At 38.5% G+C, this 16,746-nt stretch overlaps 1 protein-coding gene across 4 annotated transcripts in view; it reads left to right on the forward strand.

The window, feature by feature from the left end:
- LOC127643436 (zinc finger protein 827-like) overlaps positions 1–16,746 on the forward strand; it is a 158,980-nt gene that overhangs the window by 130,153 nt on the left and 12,081 nt on the right. For all 4 annotated transcript variants that reach the window (XM_052126186.1, XM_052126187.1, XM_052126189.1 and 1 more), the window contains exons 10-11: positions 11,531–11,869; positions 16,140–16,337. In XM_052126186.1, the coding sequence (XP_051982146.1) occupies positions 11,531–11,869; positions 16,140–16,337 (537 nt within the window). The remainder of the gene's footprint in view (positions 1–11,530; positions 11,870–16,139; positions 16,338–16,746) is intronic.

Consider the following 16,746-nt stretch of genomic DNA (forward strand, 5'->3'; position numbering starts at 1 on the left):
TCAGTTAAAGCCATTTCAGTTATAAAGCTGTCTCATATGTAATTTCTCCTTTAATTCTATAATATAACCACTAGGTGGAGGTCTAAGCACATTTTCTGTATTCTCGTTGTTTTAACGTAAGAAGAAGACTTGTACGTGTTGACTGTTGAGAACGGTGTTTGGAGTTTTTAAAAGAGGCGGACCAGACGGAAAAACAAGACATACTGCATCATTGCGTTCAATATTTTAACGAGGGCCACTCGTACGCTGTACACGGTGTAAACATCAGCTTGAGGACTCTTAAAAATGTATATAGGTCTCAGTTCTGGATGGAGTTATTTGCAGACCTTAGAGATGCTGGATACTTCAACGGGAGTCGTGAGCGTCATTGCTTTGGTGATACAATAAAAAATACTCTACAAAAAAAAAAAAAAAAAAAACAGGGTTTCCACGGGGTCTTAAAAAGTCTTAAAAAGTCTAAAATTTCAAAATCACAATTTAAGGCCTTAAAAAGTCTTAAATTTGCTGAAGTATTGTGTTCTAGGTCTTAAATAATTTTTAACAGGTCTTAATTTTCCTACGTCCATGTAAATCTCATTTAAATGCTCCCGCAGCTTTGGAATGTTTTTTTTTAATTCCGTGGTGTTGTAGTTTCTTATTTCGCTAGTCCAAATGTAATTCGCTGTATTATGACTACAAAATAGACCAACATGCAACAGCCAATCAGCTTTGAGCTTTCGTGTTATTGGCGCGAGTCTCTCGGATACCACAGAAAGATGTTAAACGGATTTTATTCAGCTATGAGGAAGTGCAAGTTTAGCGATACTTGGCTTGAAAAATCTGAATTTCGTGCTTGGTTAAAGCCAGTTGCAAATAACGCATTTGAAGCCTACTGCTTATGCAAGAAAGCTATTAAATTGGGAATGTTGGGTGTACGGGCGCTGGAGTCTCATTCAAAAAGTGAAAAACATCTAACTGCTGTGAAGGGTCTCCAGCAAACGACAGCCATCAGCCATTACGCGCTTTGGAATAGCGGATGATGACTAATTTCCAAAATCACGGGACCGTTCGTGCTGATGTTCGACGAAAGTCTTAATCGCACCACCAAAACGAAACAGCTGGACCTGCACGTACGTTTTTGGTCTGCTGCTGAATGGGTCGAGACTGCAATAAATAAAAATAAAAAGGAATAGGCTACAATAAATGATCTATGGCAGGGCTAGTATAATGGTGGCCCCCAGATCATCTTTATCTGGCCCTCCAACAGTTTTTTTATGTTTAAAAACCCTCACAATCTGATATCAAAGTGCCCTCTCAGCAAAGGTTTAGCGCGTTCATAGGCAACCGCATTCATCGGTGAGTTTAACAACGCTCATTGTGGTGTACAACCCCATTCATCGGTGAGTTTAACAACGCTCAACTGCAGGTAAAGCAGCATTCAGAGGTGAGTTTAACCAAAACAACGCTAAACTGCATGTGGCTAATGTTTACACTCAGGGTACATTACGGCATGTTTTCCATAACGTTACGACGTTCTCAATATAATTCATAATCCCACGTTTATAATGAACAACGCGTTATGGTTATTGTGTTATTAAAAACTGTGTACGCAGGTGTTACAGTTAACATGGTAACACTAAGTTACACCTGGTTTACTTGTATGTTACTGATTAAGAAGTAATGTAAAAAAACAGTTATAACTGCATGAAGATGAATGGTAACACAATACTGGCAAAATACTGTTTACATCTTGCAAATGCATATGATTCAAGACTAGAATTCCCCCAGAACGGAGGGAGGGGCGGGTGACCAAACCTCATTATCATTTAAAGTCATATGCACTGAAACGGCGTGCTGAAAACGGAGCTGTTTTTGAGCAGTTAAAATTAGTGTTTTCTTAAAATACTAATGAGAATTTTTAATAAAAGTATATTACAAAGTTTTCATTTAGACCCTAAAGATTCATATTAACTTGTACAAAAATGGCATTATATGACCCCTTTAAGGTTACAAATACACACACACACACACTCCATCATTGCAATCTTGACATTGCAGCCTGTTCATTATAGCCGCAATAAAATATAATAATAAAATAGTAAACCTACCATATAAAAATTACTCTGTTTAAATAGTCAGTAGTACAATTCAGTATCATTCACAGTAAGCACCGCTCCACTGTGATGTTTCCAAGCATATTTTTACGCATGTAAAGAGGATGATTTTCTACGTCGGTATTGGAGCGTGAGTAAAGTACAAAGCCTATAATAACTGGCAGAAGGCAGTAAGAGAAACAGGAAGTCTGTTATAACTTCTGCATACATTAATTGATCTCGACGAAACTTCAGCAGTGTGTTCGCTGTAAGAGGCCGATCGCATGGATGTTGCTATTGTGAGTCAGTTATAGCGCCACCAACTGGCAGAAGGAAGTGTGTCACTTTCAAAATGCTTTTAAATCACCCCCTTATGTCTCAAGTGAACAAACAGACCAACAGAAAGTCAGATATTTTGGTTTGAATGTGGATTTCTTGGAATTTGCACACATCTTCTCGACGGTCGAGCGAGCTTACGTTATTGCCCGTCGTGCGCTGGCGACCCTAAAGGCCCAGGGTGGCGGTGCCACCGGCTTGGGCCCGTCATCGCTGCTCGCAGCTTTAATTATTATTATTATTATTATTATTATTTTTTTTTTTTTACGACTTACGGGGCACTTTTGGGGCTCTTAACATGCTCAAAAACTCTTGAAACTTTGCACACGGGTCAGAACCTGCGGTCATTAGGGCCGGGCTGAAGCTGGTACCCGGGCGTGGCAGGGGGCTCGACAGCGCCCCTGGAACAGGGTCCGAAAACTTGGTCTATAACTCAAACACGCTTGCATGTAATAATATGAAACTGGGTACACATATAGATCTCATCGTTTCATATATCCTTCATACTTTTACTTTTTACCCCAGACCAACAGGAAACCGTCTATTTAGGGTTGTTTGAAAAACGCACGCAATGGAATTTGGAATACTCCTCCCAGAGAATTCCACCAATCGCCACCAAACTCGGTCAGCATGATGTCAAGACATTGAGCATGAAAAATTGCCGGCAGATTTTTGATATCTCTAACGGTTTGGCCGTGGCGAGGAAACGAAATGATGGCGAGAAACGAGAAACAGTCAGAGTGTTATAACTTCTGCATACATTAATTGATCTCGATGAAACTTCAGCGGTGTGTTCGCTGTAAGAGGCCGATCGCATGGATGTGACTATTGTGAGTCAAAGTTATAGCGCCACCAACTGGCAGAAGGAAGTGTGTCACTTTCAAAATGCTTTAAAATCACCCACTTATTGTTACACGATTTACTTCAAACTTTATGTGTATAATGTAAACACCCGGCAGATGTAGACGTGTGAAAGGATTATTGATATCTTAAATACTGTTGTTGTGGCAGCTCTTCAAACTTGAATTTTCTTTTTTGATGCCTGGTGCAGGGGCTCAGTAGCGCCACCTTCAGACAAAAGTGGGGTATTGGTTTCATACTTTGACCTAGAGTCAGATATTTTGGTTTGAATGTGGAACACATTGCAAATGAACTTTGAAGCTCCAAAAGCACACAAAGGAAGCATAAAAGCAAGGAAGTGTGTTATAACTTTTGCATATATTAACTGATCTCGATGAAACTTCAGCAGTGTGTCACATGGATGTGACTACTGTGAGTCAAAGTTATAGCGCCACCAACTGGCAGAAGGAAGTGTGTCACTTTCAAAATGCTTTGAAATCACCCCTTATGTCTCAATTGAACAAACAGTTGATAAAGAAATCGGGTATCAATATATTGAATTATGAATTATTGCAGTGATCAACATTAATGTCCGGTTAAGATGAAAATAAACTATTGCTCTGTCTAAGCCATTATCTTTCTGAAACACGTCACAAAAACTTACAGAAACTGATAACACAAACATGATGTTGGAATTATACACTTATCAGGATAGTTATATTAAACTTTAGTCTATTTCAGTTAAAGCCATTTCAGTTATAAAGCTGTCTCATGTAATTTCTCCTTTAATTCTATAATATAACCACTAGGTGGAGTTCTAAGCCTATTTTCTGTATTCTCGTTGTTTTAACGTATGAAGAAGACTTGTACATGTTGTTGAGAACGCAGTAAAGTGTGACGCATATTTCGTTCTGTGAGTTTTATGAGTACTCCGAGTCTTTATTAAAACCAACACATGAAACATATGTCTAAAGAAAGTAGGGATGGGCTGATCGATCCGAACGTATCAAAACGTCCGAGAATGATGATCAAATTTCAAAATGCTTTGAAATCACACTCTTATTTTTATTGTAAACCTGTGATAAAACATATATGCTTGTGTTTTACATTTTTAAGAAAACAAAAAAAATGGCAGCAAACAACCACTTTTATAATTATTGTTTTGCGATCTTTGCGATTGATTTTCTTTCTGATTAATTTTCTGATAAATCTACCATTTGTTGTTGAAATGACGTAGTTCCAACGGGAGTGCGAAGTGGAGGGCGGGTCCACCTTCTTCATGTAGCCAATCAGATGAGCTAATCGCTAACTCTCGATTTACTCTTATCTGATTGGTTTAAAAACACGCCAGTCACCAGAACACATCTTTAACATAATTTGGCTCAGACCCGTTCTCGTTGCTGCAATGGTACTTTTAATAATGCACACATGCATGTTAAATAATAAATAAATAAAAGAACAAATGAATAAATAAATGAATAAATAAACCATGATTACTTAAGGTTACAAATACACACACACACACACTCCATCATTGCAATCTTGACATCGCAGCCTGTTCATTATATCCGCAATAAAATATAATAATAAAATAGTAAACCTAACATATAAAAATTACTCTGTTTAAATTAGGGCTGGGCGATAAAACGATCTCGATATGGCATCGCGATAATATTTATTTAGACTACGATGATAAACTTTTGACATGTTTACTCGATATGGATAGACCTAACAGCCTATTACAAAGCAGAAATAAACGGACAACAGCCAGTCAGAACGCAGATTTTGGCTTGTGCGTCTAAGTACACGCCCATTTGCTAGCAGAGCACTGTTTGAGCTACCGGCAGTGAAGAAAGTGAGTGGAAAGAAAAAATGAGTGGAAACGACGAACTCGAACTATCTTCCAAAGCTGAGGAAATTGTTGACAAAAAAGGTAACAAGACGTCAATTATATGGAAGTGGTTTGGATATCTGAAAAGCGACGACGCGCAAATAAAGACGGTCTCGCGAAATATGCCGTCGGTCGGTGATAACCAAGACGGAAACACAAATAAAACCTTTTCGGTCACCTGAAAAGGTACCATCCCAGCGACCACACCGAGAGTATGAAAATGCGGGCCCATGTTAATGTTACTCCGTCCAAAAGTTTTGCAGACTAGTCTTTCTGGCAAAAAACCTATAATAGGGTAATTAGGGTTACATGAGCACTACCTAAAAGGTGTAGCATAGTGACTGGTTTACAGTGTTTACATTTTGCACTTTTTACTCAGATTGCTACCTCTAAAACATTTGAGATATTTAAAACCAGTACACAATTAATATTTTATTTATCTGACAGTTAAGTACTTAAATCTGCCAGGGACTTTGTGGTTCACTTGTTTACATTTGTTGTCTTGGTTGTACCTCTGCAAACATTTTGAAATGTTTGCTGCCCTGCCAAAGAAATTTGATGTGATAGTACTGTAGTCACAGCTTTTAGTTTGATATTTTATAATCAGTTACAAGGCAAGCTAACTTGCATTGTTTTGTCAAGGCAGATAAAGCATGTTTGCTAAAAGTAAAATGTTAACATTTAGATTTAAAGTTTATCAATATTCTTTTATAACAAAATATATTCTCAACCAATCCATGTTTGCACAGTTAAATGTTTGCATTGTTATTTATTTATGTTAATAAACTATATAGTTCAACTATTGAACCTTCTGGTTTCTTCAGGCATCATTATCAGTATACTTTTCAAACGGGCAGCATTATTAAATTATATATCGTAACAAATATCGATATCGATCAATATGGAAAAAAATATCGTGATAATATATTTTGCCATATCGCCCAGCCCTAGTTTAAATAGTCAGTAGTACAATTCAGTATCATTCACAGTAAGCACCGCTCCACTGTGATGTTTCCAAGCATATTTTTGCGCATGTAAAGCGGATGATTTTCTACGTCGGTATTGGAGCGTGAGTAAAGTACAAAGCCTATAATAAAGAATAGTTTAGCATCCAAATACATCGCAAATGTAAAAACATTTTGATTGTAAAGAGAGCGTTTTTTTATTCGTGTTCTGTTCTGAATATCATTCAATTTCAAGGATTTGTTGTGGAATGTTTTGAGAGTATCATCAAATAAGAATAATTCTCTCGTTTTAGTGATTCCCTAGTTATTTTTTTTATAATTCTAATCAGGTAAGGCAAGTAATATTCTCTGTGTCTTTATATAAATAAACCAAAACAAAAAGTTTGAGCACCGCTGCTTTATGGCACGTTTTGGATTGTGGTCAGCACAGAAAACAGCGCACGATTCTTAAATGGTTTGAAAGTTATATTGAAATGCTTACAAAGGAATGGATAAGAGGAATCGACATCTTTATTTAAAAACAAGTCATCTGAAACCTGACATCAAGTAAGGTGAGGAACAACGAATTTCACACACTTGGAAAATGCTTTTTATTTGAATGAGTGAATGTGGCTCTTAAAAGAGCCATTGTTGCTGCCCTTAAAAGGACATTTGTTGCTTCATCTTCTGAGTTCCACCTGCAGAGCTTCTCGGAGGTTGCTCGGCAGAAGCTGGTTTCCCTCTGGTCTCAGGTGGACTCCGTCTCTGCACAGATGGAACAAGCCGATGTTTCTGTGGTGAATGCAGCGCATCTGCCTCTCTGCCAAGAAGCCAGACATGGCGCCGTTGATCCACCGCCGGCTTCGTTCAATGCCATAGCCAGTCCTGCCAGTCTGTCCTCTCCAATTTAGACGGGGTAAAATGCCAGAAAACACCAGCCTGGTTCTGGGAAACATTTGTAAGACTTCGGTCAGGTCACTCTTTATTTCCCGAAGAAAATCGAGGCGGTTGCGCCCACCCGACACAAACTGTTCCCTCCCAGGTGAATAATGAGAATATGTGGAGCTGTAGCTTTGGCCCTGAGAGAGCGCAGAGCTGGAAACAGCTGCTCCCAGAGTCTGCCTCCTCTGCCGTCCCAGGTGATCTCACACTGAAGACCGAGGTTTCCGTCCAGGCGCTGCTCACAGAAGTGAGTATGCAGTGTGCGGATGATGGAACTGCCGACGATCCAAACACGTGAAGCCATCTCAAAGACGAGTGAGGGAATGTGATTTACAACCGGTATTTATGAGTGTTGCACGTTTGGTTCCTAAAGGTGTTACAGGCCCCACCCATTTCCAGATTCAATAATCGGCTCGTTCTTACATAGTAGAGCACGTTCGCACATGCGCAGTCTTCAAAAACGGTGCTTTATTTATTTATGTACCGTACAAAAACGGTACATAAATAACATTTGTATGTGTTCTAAACAAAAGACACAGGTTGTACTGAATGTCAGCTTGTTTATTTGGCTCAAGATAAGGATTTATTAAGTCCACATGTCATGCAAACAAGAAATGCTTCTAACTAGGTCGAGAGCTGTCGTTGCGAATGTTCGTTGGACCTCTACAGCACACATCTTCTTCTCGACAGTCAAAGCGAGGTTACGTTATTGCCCATCGTGCACAGCAACCCTAAAGGCACGGGGGTGGCGGTGCCACCGGCTTGGGCCCGTCATCGCTGCTCGCAGCTTTAATTGTAGCTTTGTTTTCTTTTCAAATGTGGAAAATAGCCAGAATAAGTAGATGTGTCCAAACTTTTGACTTGCCAACTGCGTTCATCAGTTAAAAGCAGGATAAGGGCATATGTCATTTCACTACAACAAGTAGCCCAAGTGACTAAAGTCTGGTTTGTGTAAAACTGTATTATCACAAAAACACATACACGCCCAACAGTGTTGTATGTTGTCGTTAGGACTAGTAATGTCCTAGGTAAGTAAATAAGGTTCACTGAACTAGATTACCCTTCCTTTAAAGAGATTAGGCTACTGATTAGTCCTGGTGGGAAAAGTGCCCAAGTAATTACTAAGCTGTAAAGAAGTCTCCCTGAGCACTAAGCTCCCCTGGAGCACTGCACAACCATGACCAGCCTCGCCTGATCCTGGAACAATCACGTCCCACAGGTCTCTGAAGAGCATCAATGAGCCGTCTGATCACGGGCTAGCCAAACACATCTTAAACTGGACTACAAAACAAATAAGTATTGTCATGTGGGGTCAGAGAGCCTGAAGATCTCAGAATAGCCCAGACAAGACAGATTCACTACACACCTCAACTCATCTTACATTAGCTCATGCACATTTAGGAGTGTTCTTGTTATGCAATGATCAAATAATTGTCTTTTAGTAATATAATCCTTATCTTTAATAATTTTTCCATATTGATTGTCGATTAATAAATTGCAGCACAAATGCATTCAGCAATTAAGAAAGCATATGGCAGAAACACACCCTATGCAATTATCCAAAGCTATTGTGCTCTACAGCTTCAGAAAACCATTTAAACTTAGCTAGTAAGTTAATTTTAACCATCTTTGCGTGGGTTCTCTCTCTCTGTCGTGCACATGGTGTGTGTGTGCGTGTGCGTGGGCAGGTTTGGGTGATTTGTATGAAGTTTTTTGTGAGGGTTAGGGTTTGGGGATAGAATCTATAGTTCGTACAGTATAAAAATAATTATGTCTATGGAGAGTCCTCATAAGGATAGCTGCACCACACTAATGCACGTGTGTGTGTGTGTGTGTGTGTGTGTGTGTGTGTGTGTGTGTGTGTGTGTGTGTGTGTGTGTGTGTGTGTGTGTGTGTGTGTGTGAGCGTGTATTTATCACTTTGTGGGGATCCCCCATAAGGATAGTAAAACCCAAAATATTTGACCTTGTGTGGACATTTTGTCAGTCCCCATGAGGAAAACAGCTTATAAATCATACTAAATTATGTTTTTGAAAATGTAAAAATGCAGAAAGTTTTCTGTGAGGGTTTGGTTTAGGGGATAGAATATTTTGTTTGTACGGTATAAAAACCATTATGTCTATGGAAAGTCTCAATAAAACGTGTGTGTGTGTGTGTGTGTGTGTGTGTGTGTGTGTGTGTGTGTGTGTGTGTGTGTGTGTGTGTGTGTGTGTGTGTGTGTGTGTGTGTGTGAGCGTGTATTTATCACTTTGTGGGGACCAAATGTCCCCATAAGGATAGTAAAACCCGAAATTTTTGACCTTGTGGGGACATTTTTTTAGTCCCCATGAGGAAAACAGCTTATAAATCATACTAAATTATGTTTTTTGAAAATCTAAAAATGCAGAAAGTTTTCTGTGATGGTTAGGTTTAGGGATAGGGTTAGGGTCATGGGATAGAATATATAGTTTGTACAGTATAAAAACCATTAGGTCTATGGAAAGTCCCCATAAAACATGAAAACACAACGTGTGTGTGTGTGTGTGTGTGTGTGTGTGAGAGAGAGAGAGAGAGAGCAAACGAGAGAGAACACTTCAGTAACATTGAGAAAAAGGCACTTTTTAATAAAAGAATATTGCCCAAACAACTAAAATACTACCACAAAAAGTGATGATGTAACATAATTACTTTCGTTATCAAAAAGTATGGTTTCCCAATTCTGCAAATTAATAAAAACTCATGCTTGTACATGATAATTTTTTTTAAAATCTGTTTACTTGAATCTTAAATGTAGGGATGCACTGATATTTGGCCAATAACGATTTTAGCAAAAACCTATAGGCCGATAATGATACCGATATTTTGCAGTATATCTTATTTTTTCATCTGATCACTGTTTTTGGAATGCTTAAATGTTTTTACAAAGAGGTACATAAATAATTTCCATTGAACATTGAATCTGTTGAAGGCATGACAGGCTTTCACAACTTTAAAGCCCATTAATGGTGTTTTTTCCACATTAACTTGAGAACAAGACAGAATAATGTTCTTAGGAGTGCCAACGCTTCTATATAGTGTGGCTATTATTATTTATGGATTACGCATTTTAATTCACAGAGTTTTTACAAAGTGTGTTACTTATTAATTATAAATAAAGCTTTTTTTCATATCACCGTTTTCATGCTTATTACCGACATGCCGATGGTTTTAATTTGGTCAATAATTGGCCGATAAAAATACATTGTGCATCCCTACTTAAATGTTTTGACAAGTCTGGTTCCTTGTAGTCCTATACATGGATTAGGACCAAAAAAATTATATGAGCCTAATTTAACGCCTCTAAAACATGAATAGTGTACCATGCATCTTTGCAGCTGGGTTACTGCTTAAAAAAAACTTTTTGATAAAATGGTGGATACAAATTAGTGGTCCGTGCGGGACTGTTTTTTTATTCATCCCGGACCCGCAAGTTTCTATCCCACACCTGAATGCTCCCGCTGAATTGTTCGTCCGCTCTCTACCCGCAGCGATTTCCTTCAACCTCATATTTGTTTTCCACATAGGGCAAAAGCCATACTAATAGACAGCAAGTGTACACAAATAACATTTTCTGTTATTGCTACAGTATATCAGATGGTGCATGACTTGATGCCCATCTGACAGTTTTCCAGTCCCACCTTCACATCCTTTGATGACATCAAAGTGTGTCCAAGCTTTGCTCTGCCATTCTTGTAAAGCGCCGTTTTGTGTGCACATTTTTACGTTGGATTTTGTTTATTGTTATCAACTATAAATGTATTGTAAAAAATTATATATATATATATATATATATATATATATATATATATATATATATATATATATATATATGTATATATAATTGTTATTATTATTATTATTATTATTATTAAAAAAATTATGCACTCATAAATGCAATAATTTTATATTGATAGTCTTATCTAAAAATAGAAATCCACATCTGATTTTTAAGGCTCTTCTCTGACCTCCCGCTCCTGCACACAACTCAGGGACGTACCGTCCGCTACCGCCTACATCTTGGAAATTTCCTGCGGGAGTTGCACGGGAATGCAGATTTCTAGTACGAATTGTCATTATTAATGTAGAAATTGTTTATATATTACAAATAAAATGTACATAAACAAATGGATTGACAGAAATGGTAAAACTCAGTCCTTCAGAGTCACAGATAATGATTAGTTGAAATGCAACTTTTGATTTTAGCCTTAAACATTATGACTAATTGTAAAGCCTTATACATTATGACTAATTGTAAATGTATTTTGAGGAAAATACAGATATTTGCATTTCTTAAATATTTAAGTTATTTTAAATGTGTGCTATGTTGCCTACTTAATTTTAATTACAATCGTAATGAAAAATTCCTGAGAATGGACATCCCTAGATGTCTAAAAATCCCTTTTTACATTATAAAGATTATCTGCAGTGTCGACAACTATTTTGGAGCTATATAATAGGAGCTATTTTGTGTGTGTTTGTGTCTGCAGACGAGAGAAAGTATAAATGTCACCTGTGTCCATACGCGGCTAAATGCCAGGCTAACCTCAACCAGCACCTCACCATCCACTCGGTCAAACTGGTGAACACAGATGCCGAGCAGATCGTTACCGCTGTGACCACCGATGGCCAAGAGCTAAAAAACTGCCACTACTACTACAGCTGCCATGTCTGCGGCTTTCAGACGGAGTTGAATGCTCAGTTTGTCAGTCATATGTCTCTTCATGTGGATAAAGAGCAATGGATGTTCTCTCTCTGCTGTAACACCTGTGAGTATGTGGGTGTGGACGAGGCCGAGATGAAAGCTCACATCAGTGCAGGGCACGCAGGTAACGTCTTAACGTTCTTACAGTTTAGACATAGCATATCGGTCTGATCTGATTTAAAATGCTTGGTAAACCTTGGCGTAAGTCTATTATATTAGCCTTTATATGTTCAGCTACTGAAGTTGCAACTAGTGAAGACTAGTGTCAGGAGGGGCGTTTCATATAACAAGCTGTTATTGTTTTTGCATTTGCTCTGTTTTGCCACCCTTATACCAAGATGATGGTCTTTCAGCATCAATAGCCTCCAAATCTGTTTGTCATCTTGCAAGGTGTAGCTGGAACTTCAGCAGATTTTAGCTTGATATAAGTTCCTAACCAAATGTCGCTGTAGAGGCTAAGTGTTTCTGCTGGCATTTATCAGTGTAGGTAACCACAGTAGCAGGTATTTATTGATGGACAGATGGTGATGGTAAAAATTAGATAAGACATTTTGCCCAGCTTTTGAAAATGGGTCAGGCAAACATAAGATTGTACCAAATCAACTGCTATGGATTTGAACTATCCTCTTAAAGGTGGTGTGTGTAATTTCTTCAGGGTTAAAATACTTTACCTTTGCACTTTATTCCCAATATACTGCCCTACAAAGGCAAAAATAAATAATTACGCATTTTGTCAAAATTGATTTATTACCTAAATTGGGACTCTTAGACTATGATCTTTCCTGTGACCGACGGATTGGCTCAGCTATGCAATCAAGCCATTTTTCTGAAGTTTCAGTGATGATGTAGATACTGTGCCTTGGCTTTGTAGGTCAGTATAATAAATAATTCTTTGGCTGACTTTCCTAAAAAGTGTTAACACTTTGACTCTTGCCACTCTGTGGCTCTCTGAAAGCATTGTGTTTGTTTGAGCATTCTCACATGTTATGTTCTGGCTTCAACCAATGGCGTGAGCTTGAGGGAGGACTATCATTTTGAACAATCCCAAACATTGGGTGGATCGTTTTCACATAGAAGCTCACCAGGTTTATTACAGACAATCTCCATCTTCAGGTTTCTCAATCTCAGTCTTCATGTTATATTTTGGGTCAATTTTTTAGTCAGTCAAGGAACTGACTGAGGGTGTGTGTGTGTTTGTTTTAACTGCAAGGCGTGGTGTTGTTAGACCTAAGGAGGCTGAAAAATCGATAGCCCCAGTCGCTCACAACTAACCATCTAAGTAGCCCTACACAGCCATGTCTTCCACACTTCCCCTCATGCCACTGGCATTTACACTGAGCCTGAGTCCACTTTCAACAAGACAGTGAGCTCTCAGAGTGACAGCAAAAGAACAAGTTGGTTTGTCAAGCGTTCCTCCAAAGGCGCCCCTTGCTACAGATTGGCTGACACTGGGTCAGCGCCTACCAGCCTGCACTTCTTTTTCTACTGCTTAGGAAGTTGGCTGAGAGTTGTGTCTCTTACGGGAGTGCCTGCCTGGCAGCTGTTGTATCCATCAGAAATGCTTTGCTGTATACTGCAGGTGTTCTGCTTAACCCCGTCACTAATTCATCCTGATATTTGGGGCAACGTTTGGTGCTTATCGTAACCTAATAGAGGGCGTCAAGTTTACTCACATAGATAAAGTCGTTTTCTTCAAATGGAGTTCATAACACACACAAGTCACATGGCGCATCTGTATGCAAAGATGTCATTGTGGCTGACAAAAGATTAAACATGACCACCTACTCTGTATTCTGCATGCATGCTTTCAAAAGAACAGAAGTCTTAACACGTGAGCGAAGCCTGTGCGTGAGCTAGCATCGGCCATTTCGAGAGCTCTGTGAGCCCTAAGGGATAGCCATGGCTCGAGATGCTCCCGCCATCTTAGCTGTGGCGGCCCTGACCTAAGCAGCCCCCCTCCCCTGCTGCTCTAAGGCACAGTGGAGATCAATAAGAGCACTGGCTTGAGTGTTCTTGCTGCTTGGATACAGAAGTCAGGCTAAAGCCGCAAGAAGAAAAAGAGCCCATCTCCTGACTTTTAAAGGAATAGTTCACCCAAAAAATGGAAATCATAGTGACTCACTTTAAAGCTTTATATATGACCCAAAGGTGTCATGAAGTAGTCATCCAAAATAATCCATAATACAAGCAGTCCAAAATCATAACTTCTGTCATAGATTCTTTGTGTTTTTCACGCGTTTTTGCTTCTGCAAGGTTTAAACGTGAGATTTGTGAACAAGCTTCTCTCATGCACACATGAATACACAAAGGAGAGCTTTGTCAGTATCAGTGTTTTCTTACTGAATTCTGTTTTTGTAATGGGGGGGAGTGTGTATATATTATATTATATTGTGTGATATTGTATTGGTAACATTTTTATTGTTTAACCTCTACAACTGTACAAAAGGTTACCCCCACATGTCGCTAAGTCATTGGATGCATGTCAGGCATATGTGGTACTGTTTGAAAGTTTAGAATCAGAACTATTCATAGAACACCATTACGTCCGCATTTATGTTACAACAAATATCTAAATAAGGCCTGAAAACATCCGCATTGCAAATAGACTCCACCTAGAGGTAAGAGGAAATAGTCACATGAACATAAATGTCTTTCACGTAGCATTTAAAAAGACCAGTTATACACTGATAAGCCTAATATTGTTTAGTTCCCCCTCGTGCTGCAAACAGCGCCAACCTACATCTCAGAATAGCATCGCCAGCCTATCTGGCACCAACATTCATGCCATGGTCCAAATCACTGAAATCTATTTTTTCCCCCATTCTGATTACCTGTGAACATTACCTGAATCTCCTAACCCATATCTGCATGATTTTATGCACTACACTACTGCCACACAATTGGTTGATTAGATAATCGCATGGATGATTGTTGGTGCCAGGCAGGATGATTTGAGTATTTCTGTAACAGCTGATCTCCTGGGATTGGACCGGGTTAACTGTCCATTTCAGACATTTAATAAACAATTTTCAGTGTATAACAAAACAAAAACACGCACTGGTTGTCAGCCAGCTACGTATAAACATAAAGACACACAAACAGGCTTCATGCATCTCTCTCTCGAACTGCTCCATCTTATCACTCTCCCGGCTGATTGTGATCATACATCCCCAGCCGTCCCTCATCACTTGGCCACGCCTCGGCCACACCCAGTTTATTAATTAGAGTAATTTTTATTAATTTTCACCATGCCAGCAAGAAACTTACAGGTACCTACATTTCAGATCTACATATTGTGATGGAATTTGGCCCACAATATGTCCCAAAGTTGAGGAGGTTAATGTTGAATTCAGTTTTTGCTAATGTGTATCTTTTAAATAAAAGTTGTCATATGAACCAAAAGTGTAATAACTGAATAAATAACTTTAAGGAGTAACTTCTAACATTAAGTTTCACAAACCTTAAAAAAAACACATACAAAAAACATTTCTTTATGGACAATACTGAAAGTTATGTCTTTACTTGAGGTTCAGTACTCAGTAACTGCTCTGATAGATTTTATTCTATGTGTTTATTCAGTGAACAATTTGTCAGACTGATTACAACCGATAACCTGTGAGTTAGTGAGTCATTTGGAATGATTCATTCCAAAGAATGGGTTCTTAAGAGTCATTTGTTTGTGAATTAGATTATACTAGTTATGCATTGTATGTTTACTTTTCATTGTAGCCAGTAAACGCAACAGAAACACAAGCAGAAACACGTTACTGGTTTTGGTGTTATTTTGTGGGACATGCTCTTTTTATCTTATCGCATTCAATTCAAACTGCAAGCTGCAAGTGAATTTCTTTTGCCATAGTTCTGGAGATTGAGTTGCTGAACAGCCATGTTGAAAAAACAGTAGAAGTCAAGATTTTCACTGTAAAATAACTTCAATTTCAGGTTGAATATAATGCACAAGTCACACTGACTACTTTGATGACACTTTTGAGTCCTTTTTTAAGCTTTAAAGTAAGTCACTTTCCACTACTATTGTATAGAAATTAATGAACGGCACAATCTTTAAAATTAGGTTTGGAACGCCATGAAGGTGAATAAAGGATGACAGAATTTTCATTTTGAACTATTCCTATAAGGCCTATTACTTCACTGCTCTAGGAATGCATATTCCCACCTGGCTCACTGGGTGGATTCTGATCAATCGTAGGATTTTTCTGCCTTTTGCTTTACTCATTGCGGAATTCATTATAAAACCTTGAGTGTTGAAAGATGCTCCCATCTAATTCTCTGCTGGCTTAAGCTAAGCCAGGTCTTTGATACCATCATGTCATTCCAGTATGGAGGTTGTCTGTTGTTCAGGAAGTGACCCTCAATGTCTTTTTTAACACACACAGGTCTCAATTCTAGAAGCCCTTTGAGTGAGACAAAGAGCACTTCCTCCTCTCTGTCGGCCCTTAGCGACTCCCTCAACAGCTCTGAAGGTGGAGATATTGCCCAAGGTAACGAAGAACTAAAAAACCTTTTGGCCCCTCCTTCTTCTACAGGCAGCCAATCAAGCTCAGGCCCAGGAACAGAAGAAAAGGCCGAGAAAGGTGAGATGGACCACTTTTATGGGTCATAAACAAAAATGTATACACAGATATAAATGAGTAAATATTTTTATATATATGTACTGCTTATATACTTTTGAAAAATATAAAGAAATATGTATAAAATACTTGAAATTACGTTTACATTGCAGTTTATCAGTAGCCTAGAACAGAAGATTTAAATTAAGGTTCAGGTATGAAATATTTAAGAGGATTTTTTATTTATTTATTTTTACAAAACATATTTTCAGGGCTTTCAAAGTTAATATGCTAACTTAAGAGATAAATTAAATAAGTTTAAGGCAATAAGACATTTAAATTATAACTGTTTATATCTTTTATTTTGCTTTTAACTCTTTCCCCGCCAGCGTTTTTAAAAAAAAAGTTGCCAGCCACCGCCAGGGTTTTTGAC

The sequence above is a fragment of the Xyrauchen texanus genome, chromosome 5 (genome assembly GCF_025860055.1).
Source record: "Xyrauchen texanus isolate HMW12.3.18 chromosome 5, RBS_HiC_50CHRs, whole genome shotgun sequence".
NCBI lineage: Eukaryota > Metazoa > Chordata > Actinopteri > Cypriniformes > Catostomidae > Xyrauchen > Xyrauchen texanus.